Raw genomic sequence first — 21,941 nt, forward strand, 5'->3', positions numbered from 1 at the left:
GGTGCACGGGGGCTCGGGAGCAGCCCCGGCTCCGACCGCGGTGCCAGTCGGGTTTGAAAACACCCCTCCCCCGCCCGCCCGCCCGCCCGCTCCCTCCCTGCGCAGCCTGCGCTGCCGTTGCCGCTCCCCTCCCCCTTCCGACACCCCCCTTCGCCCCCCCCCCCCCTCCCCGCCGCCTTCCTAACGTCGCTACTGGAGCAGAGCTCCGCGGAGCTCCCATTGGCCGCGCCCCGCCCACGTGACCCTCACCCGGGGCACGGGGTGCCGCGAACGTTACACCGGTCGGGGAGCGGGGGGGGGGTGTTCGGGAGGGGTTCGGCGAGGGCAGCGGCAGCGCGCGGGTCCTCTCCCTGTCCCCGGGGAGACGGGCGCGGCCCGCGCCCCCGCGCTCACGAGCGGAGAGGGATAACGGGCTCGCCGTGTGCCGGGAGGGAGGGCGGCAACGGGGGGACGCGAGCAGTGCGCACGCGCCGGGGGCGGCCACGCTCCTGGCCGCGGCCGCTGGAACTTTCTGGAAATGGCGGCGGCCCGGCTGCGCGGCGCCTGGTGGCGGGGCAGGGGCGGGAGCGGGCAGGTGAGAGCTCTCCAGCTCCCGCACGGCTGGAACGGGACTGAAGCCCCGGGCGCGATGCCCCCTTCCCTAGTCGCGCCGGCGGCCGCCCCCTCCCCGGGGAGGGGTTTTCCGGCGGCGATGGCGCAGTGAGTTTTAAGAGCCAGCGCACTGCGCTTGCGCGGTAGGCGCAGCCCGGTGGCGGCTGCGCACCCAGGTGAGGCGGGTGCGGCGGGGACCGGGCAGAGGCGGTCACGGAGGGGCGGTCACGGAGGGGCGGCTGGCCGCGCTGCGGTGGCTGCCGCCTCTGTTGCCCGGGCACGTACGCCGGGGCTGAGTGTTGCGTGCCGGCAGTCAGAGGGTCCGTAGCTTTTGGGAGACGCCGCTGGACGCAGGTGCGTGTGGCGCGGTGCCGGAGAGCCCGGTGGACGTTCGGGGCACCCGCGTAGAGAGGCTGGGGGAGGAGGAGTCCGGCGCGTCTGGTGGCCCGGTCAGCGAGCTCTGCCTCCCGCGCTTCGCTGCGGCCGGAGGCAGAGTCGCCGTCGGCGCCCTCCCGCCGCTCTCCCGGAGGTTCCCGTCCCGGCGGGCGCCGCCAATGCAGGCGGAGAGCGGCAGGGCACGGCCCGCCCTTTGAATCTTGGGGCTGCTTATAGTTACTAAAGAAACAACCACAAAACCTATACGTTTTAAGGGTGTCTTACCTGTACCAGTAAGCCAGGTGCCATATATATGCATCAAACGGGGTTACAGAAGCAGACTGATGTTAGTGCTAGTTGCAGTGCTAAACACTAGTCATTTGTGAAAGGCTGTGCATCTATTTATTAAAATGGTATGTGGTAAGACTTTTAAGAATCTGTGTGGTTTTGTACTCGTGGGTTCTCAAGTAATACAGATTGCCTCAGTAAGGTGTTGGGGATAGTAGTATTGTGGCTATCGCATGTAGCATTTTGAGAGGGCAGCAAAACAAAAACCTGCTGTTTGAGGTAGTATGATTGCCAGCCACGCTAAGTCTGTTTTTGGATGAGTTTCATCTGCTATTATGTAGAAAGCAAGAACTCCTAATATTTACTATGCAAGTCAGAAATGTGAATTTTTCAGAACTAAAAAATTAGTTTGATTAAGGCCATCTAATTGTGTGGATTTCCCCAGTATTCTGATCTCCACGCACCACGTTTCAGCATGTGTAGAGGATAGCATGGCAAATCTCAAATATTCCCATGCTGCACAGCAGCTTATTGTTTAGGCAGAGTTCTCTCACTTGCTTTCAAAATCTTACTGTACAAATGCTGGTACAGATAATTCATGCTGTAAAGCAACTGCCCTTGTTCTTACTTGGTTCTGTTAGGATACCTTGAGTACTGTCAGCTGCCCAGGAGCAGGTATGGTGGCACCCATCACTACATAACAAAGGGAGTTGTATTCACTTAATGTTCTTTCAGGTCAGGTTGATTACAGAGGACATCACTTGACATGGCAAGCAGACTGAAGAGTAGACAGGCTATAGACTGCCAGCATAAGTGGAGTAAGAACTATTTCCCAAGGCAGTGTTAATTTTTTTCTCACAATTTCATATAGGGACATTAGGGATTATTTGAAAGGTTGCAGGTGCAGTGCAGCAGTGTAATACTACATTCTGATCCTAGTGCATCAGCACCAGCAGCATGCAGTTCCAGGATTTCAGTGTGTGCTGGCAGACACTCTAAACCAGCAGCTGAGATAATGGAAGGAAGCTCATGAGCAACACACCTTCTGCAGCAGATGTTAAGATTTGATGATAATTATTTGTTGGGAACAAAAAAATAGGGTTCCTTAAGCCTTTTTTAAGAACTGCTGTTTGGACTAGTAAAAAACATCAGTCAGTTGATCGCTAATTGCTACCCCTACATTAGTTTCTTCCTCTTGTCTCCAGATGCCGCTCTCTTTTACATAGCACAGCTGCAGAAAGCCTTTGTGCTGCATTGGTGTCCATAGTATTTTCCTTGATCTGCCTTCCCTAGTGAAACACTGTGTGTTACCAGCTGTGTGAACTGCTGATCTTGCTGGAGACAAACATGGACAGCATCTGGTTGAACTGTGTCACTGCTGAATTTAGTCTAGTGATTGAATGACAAAAAATCTGCAAAATGTCACGCTGGTGAAAGCACAAGTGTCCTCAGGTAATCAGCAGGTCAGCCTATGAATGCAGCCAACGTACTGCACAGGTGGAGTTGAATTTCATTGTTTTTCCCTTTTTAATGACACAACACAGGTCCAGATAACATTTTTCTAGTGGTGTGAAGGTAATGGAAATCCTTGCTGTTATCCAACATTATCCAAATGCGTAATTCTATCTAGGAGAGTTTCCTATTACTCCAAGCTTTCTCCATCTTTACCAAAGGAAAGAACAACCACCACCACTCCCAGTCCAGTGGATTCTTTGTGTGTCCCCTGCTTGTGTGTTCTAAATGGTATTTCTTTTCCCAAGATTGTGTCTATTTTTCTTAAAACCTCTACTAGGTTGTTTGTTTTTCCCCAGTTAAAGGGCATTTTTTTTTCTTTTTTCCACTTGGTAACCCTTTGCTATTGAGGATTGAGAATAATGGAAATTATATCCTGTTAATACTTGCTACTTGAAGCTATTAAAGAATACAAGAGAGGACTTGGATATATTAATAAGTCTTTTAACACTATTCTAGAACTCTTCCATAGTGATCACTTTGTTAATCCTAACAGTCCCACATAAACTAGCATTGTGAAAATAATTCTGTATTTTGTAAACAACTACACGTAATAATTACTGCAGAATATGTATTTCTAGTTGAGGTGTTTGGTTTGAAATATTCAACTTTAAACCCTAAAACAACACAAGATGTGATTTTTTCTTTAATAATTTATCTTAATACAGCAATTGCCAATTTTTTTAATGTAGAAACTGGGATCATAAAGCCTAGTGTAATTGATTAATAAAACAGGGAAGATGATAGAGTAATGGTTATTTGCTAATTTCTCTTCAAATATTTGTCCTATAGCTGCCCTACAATACGCAATTTAATTGTAAACAGTGGTGTGTTGCAATAAGGATAATGTAAATTACCCTTTTCTAGTGAAGTGATTGGTAAGACTGTTACATCAGAATGACTGACATACTTGTCTGTGGAACATCACTAACATGATCGCCAACTGTTGAGCTCCATCTTCTGCTCAAAAGACAGACATCAGGAACTACCTGAAAGAACATTGGAAAGAGGCAGGTGCTGGTCTCTTCTCAACAAACAACTGGGAGTAGAATGAGGGAATGACCTCAAGCTGCACCAGGGGAGGTTTAGATGAGACATTAGGAAGCACTTCACTGCCAAGGGTTGTCAGATACTGGAATATGCTGCCCAGGGAGGTGGTTGAGTTACCATCCCTGGATATGTTTAAAGGTTGTCTAGATGTGGTGCTTTGGGATATGGCTCAGTGCTGGACTTGGCAGAGTAGGGTTAATGTTTGAACTTGATCTTAAAGGTCTTTTCCAACCTAACTGATTCCTAACTGGTCCCATCCAACCTGGCCTTGGAACACTTCTAGGGAGGGGGCTTCCACAACTTCTCTGCGTGCTCTGTGCCAGTGTTTCACCACCCTCACACTGAAGAATTTCTTCCTAATGTCTAACCTAAACCTCCCCTCTACCAGTTTGAATCCATTACCCCTTGTCCTCTTGCTACATCCCTAGTAAAAAGTCCCTCCCCCAGGAATAAAATTGGCCTAAAATGGGAGGGACATAAGAAGCACAGCAGCACAAATACTGGGACAAGCAGGTTGGTACTGGCAGTAGAGTGAGGAAACATGGACAAGGCAAAGAGCAAAGCAGGAGGAAGAAATTGATACAACGAAGCTGGGAATGAGATAATACCAGTAAGTGAAACAGGGACAAGATGAATCTGGGAAGAAAGCGGGGGGAGGAGGGGGTGGGGAAAGAAGCTACTGAAAAATCAGCTGGGAATGTAGGAGCAGATGGGGAGCTAGTAAACACAAACCAAGCCATGTTTGGACAGGAAAAGGAAAACAAAATGGGAAATGGATGGATAAAGAAATAGGAACTCAAATGAGCCTCAGAAGGCTTGGATGGTCTAGGTCTGGTGAACAGAAGAACTAAACTGAGATAAAGGGAGCTTCCCAGTGACCAGGAAAACCACAACTGTTGCACTTCTATTTAAGGCATATAGAGACAAAAAGGCAAGGAAATAAAGGCTGCTCAACCTCACCTAGCCTCAGTTCCTGGAAAGACAGTAAGAGTGCATCCTCTTGGAATCTATAACCAAATATACAGGCAGTCAAAGGAATCAGGAAGAGTCAGTGTGGGTTTTGCAACAGACAAATCATTCTCTAGTGTTCAGAATGCACTCTGATGAAACAGCTGCCTTTTTGGGTGAGGACAGAATGATGAATGCAGCATACGTTGAAATTATCACAGCTTCTGACACCATCCCTTACTCAGTAACAAGCAGAGTACAGTGGGACCAGTTTTTTCAATCTTCAGTTGACCAATCTTCATCATTAACCTGGATGATGAGGCAGAAAACTTGTCGTTGACATCAAATCTGTAGCAATGCCCAACATACCAAACACTGGCACTTCTATCCAGAGGACACTGATAAACTTGAGCACCAGGCTAAGCAGAAGATCATGAAGCTCAAGTTTCAAGCTTTATAGGTCTAAAACTTTTTCCCTTCAACACAATTATGGAGTCCCATAACTTTCACAGTTGCCTACAAAACCATAAATAATTTTGGCACAATAGTTCCATAATGCATACAAAATCCTCATTTATATTCAATGTATACTTCAAAAAAAGTTGCCTGATGTCATCCTAGGTTAGAATGAGGTAATCCTATATGGACTACAATACAACTTTGTTGTTACAGTAGATCAAACAGCTCAGTTACAGACTGGTGTATTAAAATGAATCAAAATGTAATGTGCTCATTTTATGTCTCTAGGTAAGTGCCACATAGTGCCAGATGTCTGGCCTGCTACAAGGTGTGTGACTATGACAAACAGTGGAGTGACCTTTCAGAAGAGCATTCAGCAACTTGAAATGACAACTAATACTTCAATCCATGTACTGTTTTCTCATTAGCAGTGTTCTGTGCCACTTATATACAATGTATTTTTTTTTTTAATGGGTGACTGCTTCACTCATGACTTGTATGTATTTATCAAATTTACTTTTCCATATGTAAGCAATGCACTGATTTGGTTTTATAAATTTAGTAATGTAGAAGGGATAGCAAGTTTTACATACAAATGACAGCCATATCTTTTGCTTTCAGAAATACCAACATCAACATCACTTATTCAGCTTATTCATCACTTATTCATCAAGGAACTTCACAGACCCTACTGAAATAAAGGTGGGGCACAAACAGACTATATGAAATAATCATGATGCAGGGAGATCTGTAGATACAAGATTTGACTCAGAAGAGGGAGAATATTTTAGGGAAGAACTGTAAACCAGAATATAAAAACTAAATATAAAAAAATAATATTAATCTCCATCTACCACATTAATTGTAGTAAGAATGGCAGATTTTATAAGAGGTAGACACAATATGGTCTCAGGTGACCAACATTCCCTTTTGCTAATTTATGTTCAAATATATGTGTACATATATAAAGCATTTGCCAGACTGTATAAGCGTGTTAGTGTCAATATGCATTAAAACTTTTTAAAAGTTGTGAGAACTTTTTTATATCAGGAGAAACACCTCAATTTCACACAGTTCTTAAAAGTAGTTGATACGCAGCAGTGAGGTCAAAAAAGCATCTGTAAATCAAGTAACTAGTTTCATATATTACACTTGGCCATATATTAAACTGTTCTGGTATATTCTGTCTTACTCTTGTCTTCCCCCAACTGAATAAATTTGTATAGGAAGTGGTTTCTTGTTGCTGTTCATTCTTTTAGTAGAGTGCTGCTGCTGGGGGGGGGAGAGTTGTAACATTAATTTTTACATTCTTTGTGGTCATTGAAGAATAGCAAGAAGAATCAGGCTCAAGAAGAATCTTCTGATTGATTCTATCATATTTTTAAATTTTATTTTATTTATTTTACACAAAAATACTTGGATCACCTTTCCTGTTTGGTTTGTTGGGTTTTTTTATTGCAATTAAAAGTAATATGGAATGAAGTTTTGTTAGATAATCTCAGTTTGTTTACTTGTGCATTTGCCAGTTCAGTCAGCTTTTTTCCTATTTCAAAGAATCTTAGAAAAAACTGAAAAGAGTTTTCAATGAAAAATCAAAAGATGCAGCTTCAACTTTCAGTAATTTTAAGTGGACTCTTTCAGTGAGTCACTTTACAGAACCACTTATAATCTAGAATTGATTTGCAGTAGGTAAAACCACGGTAAATTAGGTATTCTAATTGCTGCTACTTTCTTAATTAAAAAAATATTACAGTGTACATCATTTTACTGAGATTAAAGTTACTTTATTATATTCAGACAGTTCATCTTATATTACAAAAATCCTTAGAGGTCAGGGCGAACTCCAAAACCTGGTCCTTTGGGTGGTTCAGTCAGAGAAGTAAGGCCACCAGCTGGCTCACAAGAAAAACGTCCACTCCTGAAAAATGAAAACAGTTTTATTCATTGCTGGTTCTGTTATAACCTCAGATACTGTTTAATCAGTGCATAAAACAGTTACAACCTGACCTAAGGCTGCAGCCAGTTACTTTTCTTTCATTCTTCCTATTCATCCTTCAGAAATGTGTGATGCTACTCTTAAAAGGATTCCAAATTCCAGTAGTGACAAATAGTTTCATAACTGAAATGCAAGATAGGACCACTAATTTTCTTTCTTATTTATTTATAGGTTGGCCAGACAAAAGTGATGTTGATCCCAGTCATACCAAAGGCAGTATCCAATTTTATCAGTCACATTTTTGTTAAAGATACTTCCTTGTGTTTAGAAACTGTTTTAAGATTTTAGAAACAGTATTTAAGAAACAATAAGAACAGGTAACACCCAAGTCAAACAAATTCTTCCATTCACACAAACATAGCTGTAGTTGAGATAACAAAGAACAGTGGGAAATCACAAACAGGAACAGTTCAGAAATAACAACCCTTTCACAAACTCACAACCTTTCTGTTTTTTACCAGAAATTGAAAAAATCCAAAAAGCCAATGGGCACTTTTTGATTGACATGATCTAGACACTAATCTTAACAGGGGGTATCATTCCCCTATTAGGTACTAAGCCAAATCAGAAGAGATGTTTCATGTTTCATGCTCCTCCCTAGTCAATCATCAAGAACATGAAAGTTCTTCCCAGCCCCTTTTGTCTTTGAATATATAGAAAGGCATTGAATATATGCCATTCTGTTAAGAAAATTAATGTTTTTAGCTGTAGGTTGGGAACTCAAATAATGGGAACAGGAATTTAGTTGGCCATTGTTATGCAAATATAGCATACCGTGGGCCAGGTTTGGGAACTTTTCCAGCCTTTAGCTCATCAATTATGTCTTCAATATCTTTGGGTGTCAAATCTTCCTGTAAAAAAACCCAAAACAACAAATCATCAACAAAACAGAAAAAGTCAGCAATAATGCTATTAGCAACATGTAAAATTCATCAGATAAAGGCTCTCTTAGGTGTGATTTTAGCATACGTAGTAGTTTGATCCTGTCCATTAACACATATACTGGTCCAAAGAATTAGAAAAAAAGCATCCTGTCATTTTAATGTTAAAATTGGTTTTACATACAGTTGCAGAAATTATGATAAAAATAACAATGCTGATGCAGGTCAACTGTAATACGGGGTTGTGTTTCCAGCTTCCTTGGTGTATTAGTGAGCTGGATTACTGCCTACTTGCTATATGTGTGTCAGTGCACATACTGCAAAATGGTGTCAGCTGTTACAAAAAAAAAATGTGGGTACAATTCAGGAGAACAGCTCTGGAAAAAAATTAATTAGGTGGTGATAACAAAATAAAATATTTAAAACCACATTTTTTAAAAAACCTGGACTTGGTCAATAAATTAATTCCCTTGGTCTTCATGGCATCCAAGTGAGCCATCATTCAAAAGGCTAAAAGTTCAAAAAGTGTCAAACCTGCCTGTGCTTTCCAACAGGCTATTTAAAGTGTTTTGAGAAGCTCATCAAATACCTATTTAAAAATGCCAGATTTATGGGTAGACCACTAACAAAAACACATCACCCCCCTTGTGTAAATCTAGACAGTAACTGAAAAGAAAAATATACAGACACACTGTGATACAGATGAAGCATTCTAGGAATAGGCAAAGAAACCAAGATGCTCTAGGTTATACGTTGTCCCTGCCAATATGGAGGCAGAAGTAACTGACCAAAACTTCCAAATCTGAAACAAGTGAAAATACAGGTAACCCAGCAAAGAAGTTTAGTATTTTGAAAGGGAATGTAATACTTACATAGTAGTTGTCATTTATTTGTACCATCGGTGCATTTACACAAGCACCTAAGCATTCCACTTCTATCAGCGTGAAGAGTTTATCAGGTGTTGTCTCCCCAACTTTTATACCTAAACCAATAAAGAATATTAGTTTCAGTAGTGGTTAAACAGGATCAAGGAAGCCTAAGTACTCCATAGCCTTCTCAATTATTTGTATTTTGTCTTTAAGAAACATTTGCACAGTTAAATTCACTTAAATGAGTCCAAAATGTTTCCATTAAACACAAGATTCTAATAAATTGTGTAGTCAGTTTTCACATACATTTTTGAGACCTCATTTTCAGTTTTACAGGTGTGCTTTACTGAAAAAGAACAATGAAATGACAATTCTAAGAACAGCTCTACGCAGGAACATTTTTTAGTAAGCAATACATAGTGTCTAATATAAAATTCCGAAATTAACCAAGATCCAAGCATTAGCACTGTTAGCCACAAGTACATAAACAACTTTCAAGTTTACACACGAAGATATATTTCCTCAACATCTCTGCACACATACTTAGCTTCAATGGCACATTATTGTTCTAGTGATATAAATACAGACCTTCCCCAGAGGGCAGGTTAGCCAAAAATAACATCTCGGAGTCTGATCTCAACAAAAGACTCTATGGGAAGAGAATGCTGAAAAGCAGTTTTCCTCCATAGTTATTAAAAGTGAGGGAGAACTCATAAAAAGTCTAATTAAGGCCTGTGTCTCAGTAAGAGCTACACAATCATCCTTAATGCTTTCATTTATCAAGCTAAGTGTTTCATTTAAAATTAAGCTATTTTGCATTAACAAAATAATTGAATGTAAATATGCCTTTCCCAGACAACAGAATATATTAAATGCAAGACAATAAGCAGCTGTTCTGCAGCTCTTATCACAGTGGTTCTTAGGAAATTTTAGCACAGCTTGTGGCTTCATAGAAGGGGAAGAGCTGTTGGTTGCTGATCTCTCTTCTCCCCATAACCAGCCAACAAGGAGGGAAAAACCAAAACCAGTGCACACACAAAATCCGTGAGTTCTCCCTTACATCTCATATGATGCAGCTCTCTTGATTGACTTTTTTCATGGAAAATTCCATAAAAATGTTAATAAATTTGCCATCTAGAGGGACCCCAACAGGCAAGAAAGGTAGGACCATGCAAACCTCATGAAATTCAACAAGGCCAAGTACAAAGCCTTGCACCTGGGTAAGGACAGTAAGTGGACTGAGAGCAGCCCTGAGGAGAAGGGCTTGTGGGCACTGGTTGATGAAAAACTGAGTATGAGCTGTAAAAGTGCACCTGCAGCCCAGAAAGCCAGTTGCATCCTGGACTGCATCAAAAGAAGCATGACCAGCAGGTTGAGGGATGAGATTCTACCCCTCTGCTCTATTCTCATGAAACCCAACCTGGAGTACTGTGTCCAGTTCTGGGGTACCCAACATAAAAAAAGACATGGACCTCCTCAAGTGGGCCCAGAGGAGGACCACAAAGATGATCAGAGGGCCACAGCACCTATGTTCAGCCTGGAGAAGAGAAGGCTCCAGGGAGACCTTACAGCCTCCCAGTACCTGAAAGTGTTCTACAGAAAAGCTGGGGGGGACACAGACTTTTTACAACGGCTAGTAATGACAGGACAAGGGGGAACAATTTCAAACTGAGAGTACATTTAGATTAGATATTAGGAAGAAATTACTTCCTGTGAGGATGGTGAGACACTGGAACATGTTGCCCAGGGAAGTTGTGGATGCCCCATCCCTGGAAGTGTTCAAGGCCAGGCTGGATGACGCTTTGAGCAACCTGGTCTAGTGGGAGGTGTCCCTGCCCAAGCAGGGGGTTGGAACAAGATGATCTTTAAGGTCCCTTCCAACCCAAACCGTTCTATCACCTTCCTTAAGTAAAAAAAAACACAACCAACCAACAAACCCTCACAAACAACTTTCATATAGTATACACCTTAAAAATGTGATTTTGCATATTAAAAAGGGCCACAGCCTTCAGAGTCCTCTCCTGTATATGGGATTGGGCCTACTTTCTCAGTCCAAGGGTCATATTAGAATGTTGAATTTCCTGCCAAATTGCCTTCAAAAACACTTTAAGTCCACTAAATGGCACTCTGGACAATGACTTTTTCTGCTCTACTGAAATCTTTAAAGAATAAATGCCAAATCTGAAATTTGAAGTGGTTAGTGGCTATTCTCCACAGATTATATTTTCAATACTATTGCTTTGTCCCCACTACATGAAAAACTTTACTTCAGTATCACTGAACAACAGTAAAAAAATTACAAGAAGTGTATTACAAATTTGTGTCATACCAAGTTTCTTCTTAATGGCTTCTAAAATACTATCAGAGTCTCGCAGCATGCAAGGCGTGGTAGTGCAGACCTGAATATGGTATTTCCCAACAGGTTTGCGATTATACATTGTATAGAAGGTTGCTACTTCATACACTCTCATGGGAGGCATTTCTAAAATTTCAGCAACCTGTAATACAGGGAAAAAAGACACTATATTGAATCCTCACAGGGCATCCATAAAGCCATTTAACAAACCATTTAAATGAAGTTACCTGTCCTCTGTCTACAGTAAAGGGTAAGAAAGAAGGAGGGGATCGGCATCAAAGCACAACTGCATTAAAGTGCCAAGAAAAGACACCCGAATTACTCCGATTGAAGTTACCCTGTTTGAGCATGAACTGCACGAAGCCATGGGGTGATTAGCACAGCAAGGAGCTCCAGTCCATTCCCTCCAGCATCTAGCATCACACACAAGCAGATGGGAGGAGTCAGCTGGGTTCCAACTTTCATTGTCAGCTGCAGCTCATACTGCACTTGTGCTCGTTTGCTGTATGAATGCACAAACTTGAACGCCTGCCCACACCCATGTAAGCTTTTGGTAAGGGAATCCTTATAGGCTGGTACTATGCTTGTTTAATTCAGATACAGCAGGTCTGTCTCAGGTTCTGTGACACACCAGGGCTGGCCTTAGAAACACCACCTATACATCTGCAGATTGACATCACAGCTAAGAAATAGAGAGTGATACAGGTTCTCCATGGAGCCAGTTCTGGTGCAAGTATCCCTGACCTCATTAATCTGGAACCCTGGCAAACTGCTCAGATTGAATACTGGCTCCATTTTCAAAAGCGTAACTGTTTCATGCTCCAGTCTCTATAGCAGGCAAATAACAAACCACAGAAAATGTCTGTTCACTTAAAAATCTTAAGATAATTTAAAATATAAATCCAAAACTCAGGAGTAGATAAACAAAAATTCTTTTCCCATTCAGTATTAATGAAAGTTTAAGGCTTTATGCTACACTGTAGAAACAGTCAGATAAAATTTGCCCTTCTCTAAATACGTGCTTAACTCCTTCAGTAATTTCCGTAATGCTCACCATCCTCACTTAACATATCTTGATTTAATTTAAAACTATTCACTTTAAAGCTGATGATGTCAGATTCTAATTAAAAATATGATAGATTTACTCATATTAATATAAACCACAATTTTTTATTTCTTGGTATTTGATTACTGTTATGCAGCCTATCACTTTGAAGCAGTGTAGTTGCTTGCTTCCTTATTTTGAAACTATTTTAAGAAATAATTTGGTAAGTTTTCCAGGTACTTGCTGTGAGGCATTATAAAATGCTAATAACACATACTCACTAACGCTGCTTTGCAGAAGGCTTTACAGGCCTAGAGATTCAGTACAATCTTGGCAAGGTGTTTAATGCCACTAATCTGAGAGGAGGAAAAAACCCACCAACTCTGTAGCACAATTCTGTGCTACATGCAAATTTCCATGTTAGTAAGCCTTGATATATAACTGCTAATATTCTAGTGAGATATTTAAAGAAAACAGTAAAATCATGCCTGAAAGAGAATTAAGTACTAAATACCTTGTTCATAGCTGAGATGGGCAACCATCCATGCTGTCTTTGAGCCAAATCTAGTACTGCCATGACAGCTGCAGACTTGTGTCCCCCTGGGTAGTTGTTTATGATCGCTTCTATTCGCTTTTTAAAGGGAAAGAGGATACAAAATATCAGTACTGATCTAAAGACAATGTCTTAAAGTGTATTTAACATTTTTTGCCTGCATACCTTCTGGTTTTCAGGTGTGAACTCAAATGGAGTATTTGGATTATTTTCTGGACTATCTCTGTGCTTCAGGAAAAGAAAAAGATAACATGTAAAAATAGGGTTGTCAGAAAATAATTGAGGACAGATTTACTGTAATAAAGTTTCTTCTCATTAGACAGTGACAGTTGAGTTGCTTGAATAAAACATATATTCTAGATAAAAATGTCATAGTACTCAATAATACATTATTAAATATCTCTGGAAAAGTTATAAAAATATTGATAATTAATCACTCCTAAAAATAATGACTTGTTCCTGTTATTTCCTAATAAAAATTATTTCTTGATGACTATGCTGTTGTTATAAAATATACTTTTTAACACTGTTAATACATTTTGGCAATTATGTTCAAACTCATCACAGGCATATTAATAATCTTCTGGTTAACACCTTAATAACCAACAAGGGACTAAAACAGCCACCCTTTTTTTTTTTCTTCTTTTTCCCATGAGACATTAACTATAAAAACTTTAAAATTCAGCAAGAAGGTTGCTACATAAACTAAAATGTTTACACATTCAAACACAGATTAACCTGTCTTAATGTATTCTTTTGATTTGTAATGGATTTCAACATTTTAATTGTAGATACAAATCTGAATCAGAATCAAAGAACCAAAATTCTTAACATTTCCAAAGTAAGTTTTTCTATAGTATTTTTAAGGTAGTCTTCTAGAGAAACATCACATTTAAATTAGTACTTCTGTTTTCAGAAAATATAAATTTGGAAGTCTTGAAGAAAGTGACATTTTCCTGTAATAAAATCTTAGTTCTAACAAAAATCGCTATCCACCAGAAAAACTTCCTGCACAAAATTTTCAGTTACCTCTGAGCAGTTCAGTACGGTATCCTCGAAATACTCGATAGCTAGATTTCATTCCAAACTTCATACAGTTATCAAATTGAGAAAGTTTCAAATTAAATTGAGAGTTCAAGGGAAAATGCAAGTTATCCCTCGAGGCTTGATATTAAACGTAATCCACAACCAGTTAATAATAAAAGCTTTTAAAGTATATTTAGGAGAAAGAACCCCATTCCACTGACTTTCACCTTGATAATTTTCTCAAGTAACCTAGGGTGATTTTGCAGTTTCCACTCTGCATTCTTCTTAAGCACTAAAGGATTTAATGAAAAATCTTAATACTGCAGGACACTTACATACTAAAAGACTGTAATCAGTGCAGACCTTAAAATATGTATGGTCCATAGCTATTTCTGGATGTAGACATTTTTATACAGAAATATCAAAAGGTCAAATACTTAAATTCAATTACACCTATTGGTTTAGTGAGAGATTCCCCTTCGTTATCATATCCATAACCTGGAGCAGACAGTACTAGTGCCATCAATTTGAAAGCATGTAGCCCTACCATTCCATTTCAAATACAAAACTAGTCAATATATACTTCACCACCATGGATGACTTTGCCCTAATAACAGGAATTACAGAAAAAGAAGCAATTCCCTTTGAACACACTAATATTTTATAAAGTATGAATTTATTCATACTGTGTGGGCTACAAGATAACATAAAACAGCTTTTAGGAACACAACTGCTACAATTTCAGGCTGACCATTCCACATATAGGATTTGACTCTTCATATGTAGTGCTGGTGAGGGTTTTGTACCAGTTTAATGGGAGTTCTCAGAGGCTGATGGAGGAAAAACTGATTGGAAATACTGAGAAACTTTTTTTTCCCTTACAGACTTCTATGTCTTAGCTGCACAGATCAAATCCATGAATCATGAAAAATATTTCCAAACCTTAACTTTTCCTTCCCAGATGTGACTGCCTGTTTTATTTCAGGCTGCTATTTTGGCTTCCACAGCTATTTTATACAGTTAAAATCATACTTGATCTCAATTTCTTTTGCAAATAAGTATATTTATTAAAATCTCTCTATCTAAAACAGCTGTCTTTTTCAGTGTACCATCTCTATGCTGTTATCCTTAAATACCCTACATGTGAAGAGGAATAATAAAGACTTTCTATCTGAAATTACAGTTTGCCCCACCATCAATTCTGTGCAGCAAGGCTCCAAGATACGATGTAGAAGCTACTGCACAGGTGAACACTAAATAAGATAATGTCACCTTTTTCAAGTTTTCCATTTTCCTAATGGAAAACTTTATCTAAGCTTTATCTAATTCTGTTCTGTGGAGACTTTGATGGTTTTCATCGCAACCTTACAGAGTTCTAGGCCTACTGAGCTGTTAGGAATTTGTCCATCACATGTTTCCTAATCTTCCATTTATCTGATCATGCACCATTTATCTGAATCTTAATGATCTCATTTGCTCCTATATTATATGGGTACATTTCTGCCTTTTTTGTAGGATACAGATTCTGCAGAGCACGATCAGAATTAAAGACACAGTACTGTTAAAATGCATAGTGGCAAAGGTTGGAAGGGTCCTTTGAAGGGAGGTCATCTGGGCTGAACCCCTCTCAAGCAGAGCCACACAAATGGCTGCCTAAGACCATGTCCAGATGGCATTTTCTGAGTATCTGCAGGGTGGGAGACTCCACAACCTCTCCGGGCAACTTATGCTAGTCTTTGGTCACCCACACAGTCAGGAAATGTTTCCTGATGTTCTCTGAGGCCATTCCCTCTGCTCCTGTCACCACACACAACTAAAAAGACACACAACTCCATCCTCTTTGCACCCTCCCTTCAGGTATTTATAGACATTGGCAAGATCCCTCCCTCCCCAGCCTTCTCTTCTCAACAGTCCCAGCTCTCTCAGCCTTTCTTCATAAAAAGCAACCAGTATACTAAGGCTTCCTCCATACGCAAACCAAGTACAATTATGTCTATACTAACTATCCCAATTTGTTGAAAGGCAAGGTCAAAAACTTCAGCCATGCTTTTTCTTCCCCAATCCCCTTCTCATGCTTCCCAGTTTCCCGAAGTTTTACACAATATGTTTTCATTCCATGCATAGCCTGACTGTACCATGTTTTCTATTGCAGCACTCAGCATTCAGCTTAACCTACTTGCAGTGTGAAGGCCTACCCAAGCCCCACTATCTCCACAGATTATGGTACTCTCCCATGGAAGGTTTCTACTGCAAAAAAGTTGTATCTAGGATACAAGGGCATGCAATTGGCACTGCCTTTTAATACCACACGTAAGACAACCAGATCCCCTGCCAGCATGTCCCCTGCTATTACAAAACAAATGTGATGTTTGCATTTCTCATCCTCACATACAGATTTCCTATATGGAAAGTGCAACAAGAAGTGGCAATATGCTTTGCAAAACAAAACCCAGACACTTGAATGTAAACTGACACATGAAGAGGATGACCACAACAGGTTAACCCCAGATAAGCCTACTATTCCTCCACAGTTTTTAGTAAACCTTGACACTTCATCTGCTTGTAATATTCCAGAAATACTTCAGAAAACTTGTGTCTTGTTTTTTTTTTTTAAATGTTGGGGGTTTTTTCTGCTACAGATATCTGGTGGAGAAAGTCTCATTTTCTGATTGTAAACAAACACTTAGTGTTGTTTAAAATGCCTTCAGCTCAATTCAGTGCAAGAGTTTCCCTTGAAATCTGCTGTGTTCAATATCTGAAATTTGCTCTGAATGTTTTTAGTTGTAGTTAAGAGCAATCACACGCACAATGACATCCAACTACCTTCTTCCTGTTGCATTTTACTTCATAAAAGAACAAATATTACCCTATTAAAAAAAACAAACAAAACCTCCCCAAAAAAACAACCCCATAAAACAAACTCCCATGCAAACAGTGTCCTATGCTCTGCTAGCAAAAAATTGTGCTTTGGAATAAAAATAAAAGGAACGAATTACACTATTAAATAAAACAGCTGGATACCTTGAGTAGTTAACTAAAACACGAAATTTATTTTCTGCTTCCCTCTATTTTCAGGCTTCTCCCTCCAGCATATAATTTAAGCAGTTACATAAAAACACCTACAGATTTTACAAAGCTATCTAACTTTCATGCCAGATACCAACATCCACTAGAGTGCCAAAGGCACCTTTTGCCTGTCTTCACCAACCTCAAACTACGCTTGAAGTTTCCTAAGCTTTCTGCCTACACCACTTCCTCTATTCCTTGAACACCAGCTCTCACTTCATAAACCATCAATGACTGCTCAGGTTTCTGGAATAGCATACTAAGCATGTACTGAAACCCCATTAACTTCACCTTATGAGAAAAGCTATAGAGACAACTGCAGAAAGACAACAACAACAAAAAATCAGTCAAAAAATGCTGAGCACTTGATTTCAACAAAGTGGTCAATTCTCTAGTGAACCATTATGCAATGTGCTATATGACATATAATATGAACAACTGCATTTTCAGCTCCTACTGAACAGGATTTGACCTGGATCTGAGGGTAATTCTGTGGCAAATTTTAGAAATCAAGAAATTGTGCCTGCAGAAAGTTTCATGAGCTTCAATTACAAATTCAATTAACTTTAATTAAAAAAACGATAAATGTTTTATAATGAAGTTTGAAGAAAGTCTCATCTGCAGTCACACACAAATGGTGCTAGCATCACCATTACTATTAATAAACAAGAGTTTTCATTATATAAGAAACACCAAGCCAAAAATCAAAATAAAACCTTTTGATACTCCATTACCATTTTAATATAAAGTTCTACTGAAAAAACACTTTTTACATTCAAGCAAGCTTCTATACCAAGTACTGCCCATACGAATCTTTTAGGGAGACTAAAAGAAGTCTATGCCAAACTCTTCCTACACATCCCCCTTCCAGTAAGGTAGAAAATTACTTACCACAAATAAGGCTCCTCCACTGGCATTGCGCACTGCTGTTCTATGTAAGTATTGGATTTGCCTTATCTACAAACAAAATTAAGTAGATAGCATTAATAGTTAATAATCTATGTAACTGCTAGAGACTGCTTTCAGAATCAGCTCTATTTCTACTCTAATTGTAAGCCATTAATTCTAATGTCATCACTAACAGTTTTAATTAAGTCAAAAGACTATAAAGGGCTCTCCTGTACTATTGAGAGAGCACATATCTTAACTCTTCTTGACCATTTCAGACAATATAGAAGTTAACGGATTTAACTTCAAACTTGTAATACTCTCCCTCAGCTTAATCTGTCTTGAATACAAATTTAATAAAATTTTTAATGAAGAATATTGCTTTGTTGCACATCCTTTAAACTTTGCAGAAACTACCATTTCTGCAAGAAAGAACAGAGATTCTTCTCTAGTGAGCATTTACATGCTGCTTCAGTTTTTACCTAACTTAACACTGAGATCAGACATAAGACAACAAAGTTAAGAGCCTGAAATATCAACTTGACATAAAATCTGTATTCAAGTTGTGTTCATATGTTCTCTGTAATCTCTGTCAGGATCCATCATGCCAAGACAGATCAAGATTGCTAGATTCCAGCCAGTATTACTAAAATCATTATACTGTCATAAGCATTTATTTAAAATTATTTTTCTATCAATTTAATATTATTTTTTAAATTGAAATCTACACCTATTTTAAAACTTCTTAAAGTATAGTATATTTAAAAAACAAAATCCCTCCCTTAACTACTTGTTACTGTATAAAATTTGTGATATTTGAAGTGGATTGGCATCAAACTAGCAAAAATACAGGCATGAGGTCAGATCTAAAAATCCAATATTAATTAGCAAGAAACTACAGTCCCTGCTCTTCTGTAAGAACAACGCTCAATCTTTTCAGGAGCAGATCATGTAGTTTCACCTGCAATGTAGTTTGACACTCTGGCTGCAGTCTTTCCCTGTCATGTTATCAGTCCTTACAGGAAGCACTGGATTTACTATGCAGTTGTGTGTATTATGTATTATGCACCCATTTCCTCTTTGCTCTCCACTTCTGGCTCATCTGAAAGCAGCAGCCAGGAAAGGAAGTACCTCCTGCTGTTCTGTGTCAGAGGCCAAAATGAAGATCACTCTGTGGACTGCAGATCATTCCCGAGTGCCACCTTTTCCATGTCAGTCTTTATCAACTGACCCGAAGCAAATCAAACGAAATGCACTTTGAGTACCCTCTGGGAACCAGACATGTAAAATTCAGAAAAAAGACTAAAAAGTCTAAGTAGAGCAATCAAATACAACTTGAATTCTGCACACAATGCTGAAAGGAGTGTAGAAATAAGGATCTGATACTCTGGTGTAAACGCTACGTAAATACAGCAGGTACGCAGTCTGGGCTCGGAAAGAACCACCACCACGCTGCAAGCCTCAGGCAGGTTTCAGACTGCAAGAGGCAGTCTCCTACAAAACCAAGCACTTCACACACGGAAACCCTGTATTCTATCCAAAGATACTGTACCGTTTCCAAGAACCAAACCCTGTAAATTTCAAACTTTAAGATGAAATAGGATGCGAACCCATTTTTTTTGCACTGTCCTGTAAGATTTCAGTTAGTGCAAAGAGTTGACTCAGGACTGAAAAACTAAGGGGCGTCCTTTCAGAGGTTAGCGTAGCATCCACGGGCAAGTCAGAAACAGTCTTTCCCCTTGAGCTTTCCAATAACCTACGATAACCACCAAGCAGTTACCACGGGAGCCTTTTTCACTCGACGCAGGCAATACAGCTCCAGAGCCGGTCAGGCAACCGCGGCAGGCCCCGAGGGCGAGACACCCGGGAGAGACGCCCTTCCCCCGGCTGTACCAGCCCGTTCTTCCCCGAGGCCCGGCCCTGCCCCGCCGCGGGCACCCGCCGCCTGCCCCCTGCGCCGGCAGCACCGACCTCCCACCCCCGCTCCTCGCCGCAGCGGCGGCCCTCGGCCTCCTCTCCCGCGGCCTCCTGCAGCCGAGCGGGCGGCGGGGAACAGACGTGTCGCCGCAGCCTCCCCCTTACCGAGCGTGCGGCGGCGGCCCGCAGGGGAGCGCACAGCAACATGGCGGCGGCGGCAGAAGCGGCGACCCCCGCCCCTCCTTCCTTCCCTCCCTTCCCTTCTCCTTCAGGCCGACGCTCGCCCTCCGCGCAGCGCCAAGGAGACCCGCCCCGCGCATGCGCCAGCGTGGGGGCCCGGGCGGGGGCGCGGCGGCCGTTGGGCGCGCGGCCGCCGGGCCGTTGGGCCGTTGGGCCGGCCGCCCGGCCGGAGTGGGTGGCTGCTGGCTCGGCTCGGCTCGGCTCGGCTCTGCAAGGGGGGGCGTGAGGCCCGCCCGCCCTGCAAGGGGAAGGTATCCGGGCCGCCCCTCCTGCCGGTGTGGAATTCCTGCCCTGTCAGACGTGGAAGGTTTGTGTCGAATAAGGGAAGCGAGCCGGTAGATTTGTGGGGGAGCATTCAGTGACCCGCATCAGTGTGGAGAAGCAAATTCGTTTAGAAGCAAGGATGTGTAACAAACTGAAGGAAATTACAGAAACGGGTGAGGGTTTTGCTGGTCCTCTGTTTTCCTCCTTTCCGCCCAGTTTTGTTGATAGGGGCATTTAATACCTGAACTGCTTACACCTATTATTTTGACCTCCATTGGTTAGAAAAAGCAAGACTTGTCTTGGCTTTTGATAAACATTCTTGTTTTACAGTGTAATTCAATCAATACAGTACAAATATTGGAACTGAAGAAAATCTAAGTAATGGGCTCTTCCTTGGATGCAACAGGTAGTTAGAAACAGGTCCTCCTTGGGCATTCCCCTTATCATTCAGGTTCTGTGAGGAATGCAAATGTATCCTTTTCACTAGAATAAATCCACATTTTTCAGATGACAACTAAGAAGGAAATATTTTATAACACCGAGTACTCAGCATTGCTTTTGCATCATCTCATCAGCTTTGCAAAGCATCAGCTGATGTTCAAGTGATGAGTGGTGTCCCCCAGCGGTCAGTATTTGGACCAGTGCTGTTCAACATCTTTGTTGGAGACATGGACAGTGGGATTGAGTGTATCCTCATCAAGTTTGCTGACAATACCAAGCTATGTGTAGCAGTTGACACCTTAGAGGAAGGGGATGCCAGCCAGAGAGACCTTGACAGGCGGAAGAGGTGGGCCCATGCAAATTTCATGAAGTTCAACAAGGCCAAGTGCAAGGTCCTGCACCTGGGTTGGCGCAACCCCAGGCACAAATACAGGCTGGGGGGAGAATGGCTAGAGAGCAGTCCCAAGGAGAAGGACTCGGGGGTGGTAGTAGATGAGAAGCTGTCAGAGCAGACCTGTCAGGACAGGCAAGTCAGACACAACCACAGTGGCTGCACAGGTGTAGTTTAGGGGTCCTGTAAGGACACCTGCATGTATGGTGAGACAACAGCCCCAGTACATCTCAACAGATAGCTCTAGACAAAGCCCAAAACACTAAGTAATGCACATTTAAAACAATTCAAGTTACTCACTGCTCTTTCAGATAATTGCATATATACATACACATATATCTATATGTGCATCCTTATATTTGGCAATGGTTACTGTAATTAATGTCCTTTTAACGGAATACTTTTCATTTGCACAGGTCAACTAGAATGTGGTGCTAGCTCTCTGGTTAGATAATTGCCTTTTACAAATGAGTTTACTGCAGTCACTGGTTGTCTTCCTCCTCCTTATTCTTTATTTCCTCGGTGCTGGGAGCTGCTATTGGCATTTGTAATTTAAGTGCTGCTACCACTATTTTATAGTTTCATTGATTTGTTTTCACTAATTATTTGGTCACTTACAAATCTCATTGCTGTACTCATATGCTACCTTGAGAAGAGTTCTTGAAACACTTAAAAAACTACCTACAGCAGAGCAAGTATAATGGTGCAGTGATATTCAAGCACAGATTACAGATTCCATTGCTAAACCAGATTTTTTATCCTGTTGAGTATCTGCCCAAGGCATA

General features: G+C 41.2%; 1 protein-coding gene and 1 long non-coding RNA gene across 3 annotated transcripts; one reads left to right on the forward strand and one right to left on the reverse strand.

Moving 5' to 3' along the window:
- Positions 1 to 453: 453 nt before the first annotated feature.
- Positions 454 to 7,999, forward strand: LOC127380656 (uncharacterized). Of its 2 annotated transcripts, XR_007888549.1 has the most exons (3): positions 454 to 3,780; positions 5,845 to 5,925; positions 7,391 to 7,999. It is a non-coding gene; the product is annotated as an uncharacterized LOC127380656 (long non-coding RNA). The 2 variants fall into 2 exon arrangements; XR_007888548.1 differs by lacking the exon at positions 7,391 to 7,999 and having other exon boundaries at positions 5,845 to 6,452.
- On the reverse strand, positions 6,986 to 20,140 carry NDUFV2 (NADH:ubiquinone oxidoreductase core subunit V2). Its single transcript, XM_051609986.1, has 8 exons — positions 19,986 to 20,140; positions 17,907 to 17,972; positions 13,089 to 13,151; positions 12,885 to 13,001; positions 11,299 to 11,467; positions 8,973 to 9,082; positions 7,994 to 8,070; positions 6,986 to 7,141 (listed from the first exon to the last, which is right to left on the reverse strand). The coding sequence occupies exons 1-8, from the start codon at positions 20,025 to 20,027 to the stop codon at positions 7,048 to 7,050; spliced, it is 738 nt and encodes a 245-aa protein (XP_051465946.1). The 5' UTR covers positions 20,028 to 20,140; the 3' UTR covers positions 6,986 to 7,047.
- Positions 20,141 to 21,941: the final 1,801 nt, after the last annotated feature.

Source organism: Apus apus, chromosome 2 (assembly GCF_020740795.1).
Source record: "Apus apus isolate bApuApu2 chromosome 2, bApuApu2.pri.cur, whole genome shotgun sequence".
Lineage (NCBI taxonomy): Eukaryota > Metazoa > Chordata > Aves > Apodiformes > Apodidae > Apus > Apus apus.

Coding starts and splice junctions, on each gene's coding strand:
- NDUFV2 (XM_051609986.1), bottom strand. CDS start 20,027: ATGTTGCTGTGCGCTCCCCTGCGGGCCGCCGCCGCACGCTCG. Junction 17,973..19,985: donor GGGCCGCCGCCGCACGCTCG/GTAAGGGGGAGG, acceptor TTTTGTTTGTAG/ATAAGGCAAATCCAATACTT. Junction 13,002..13,088: donor TCACACCTGAAAACCAGAAG/GTATGCAGGCAA, acceptor CCCTTTAAAAAG/CGAATAGAAGCGATCATAAA.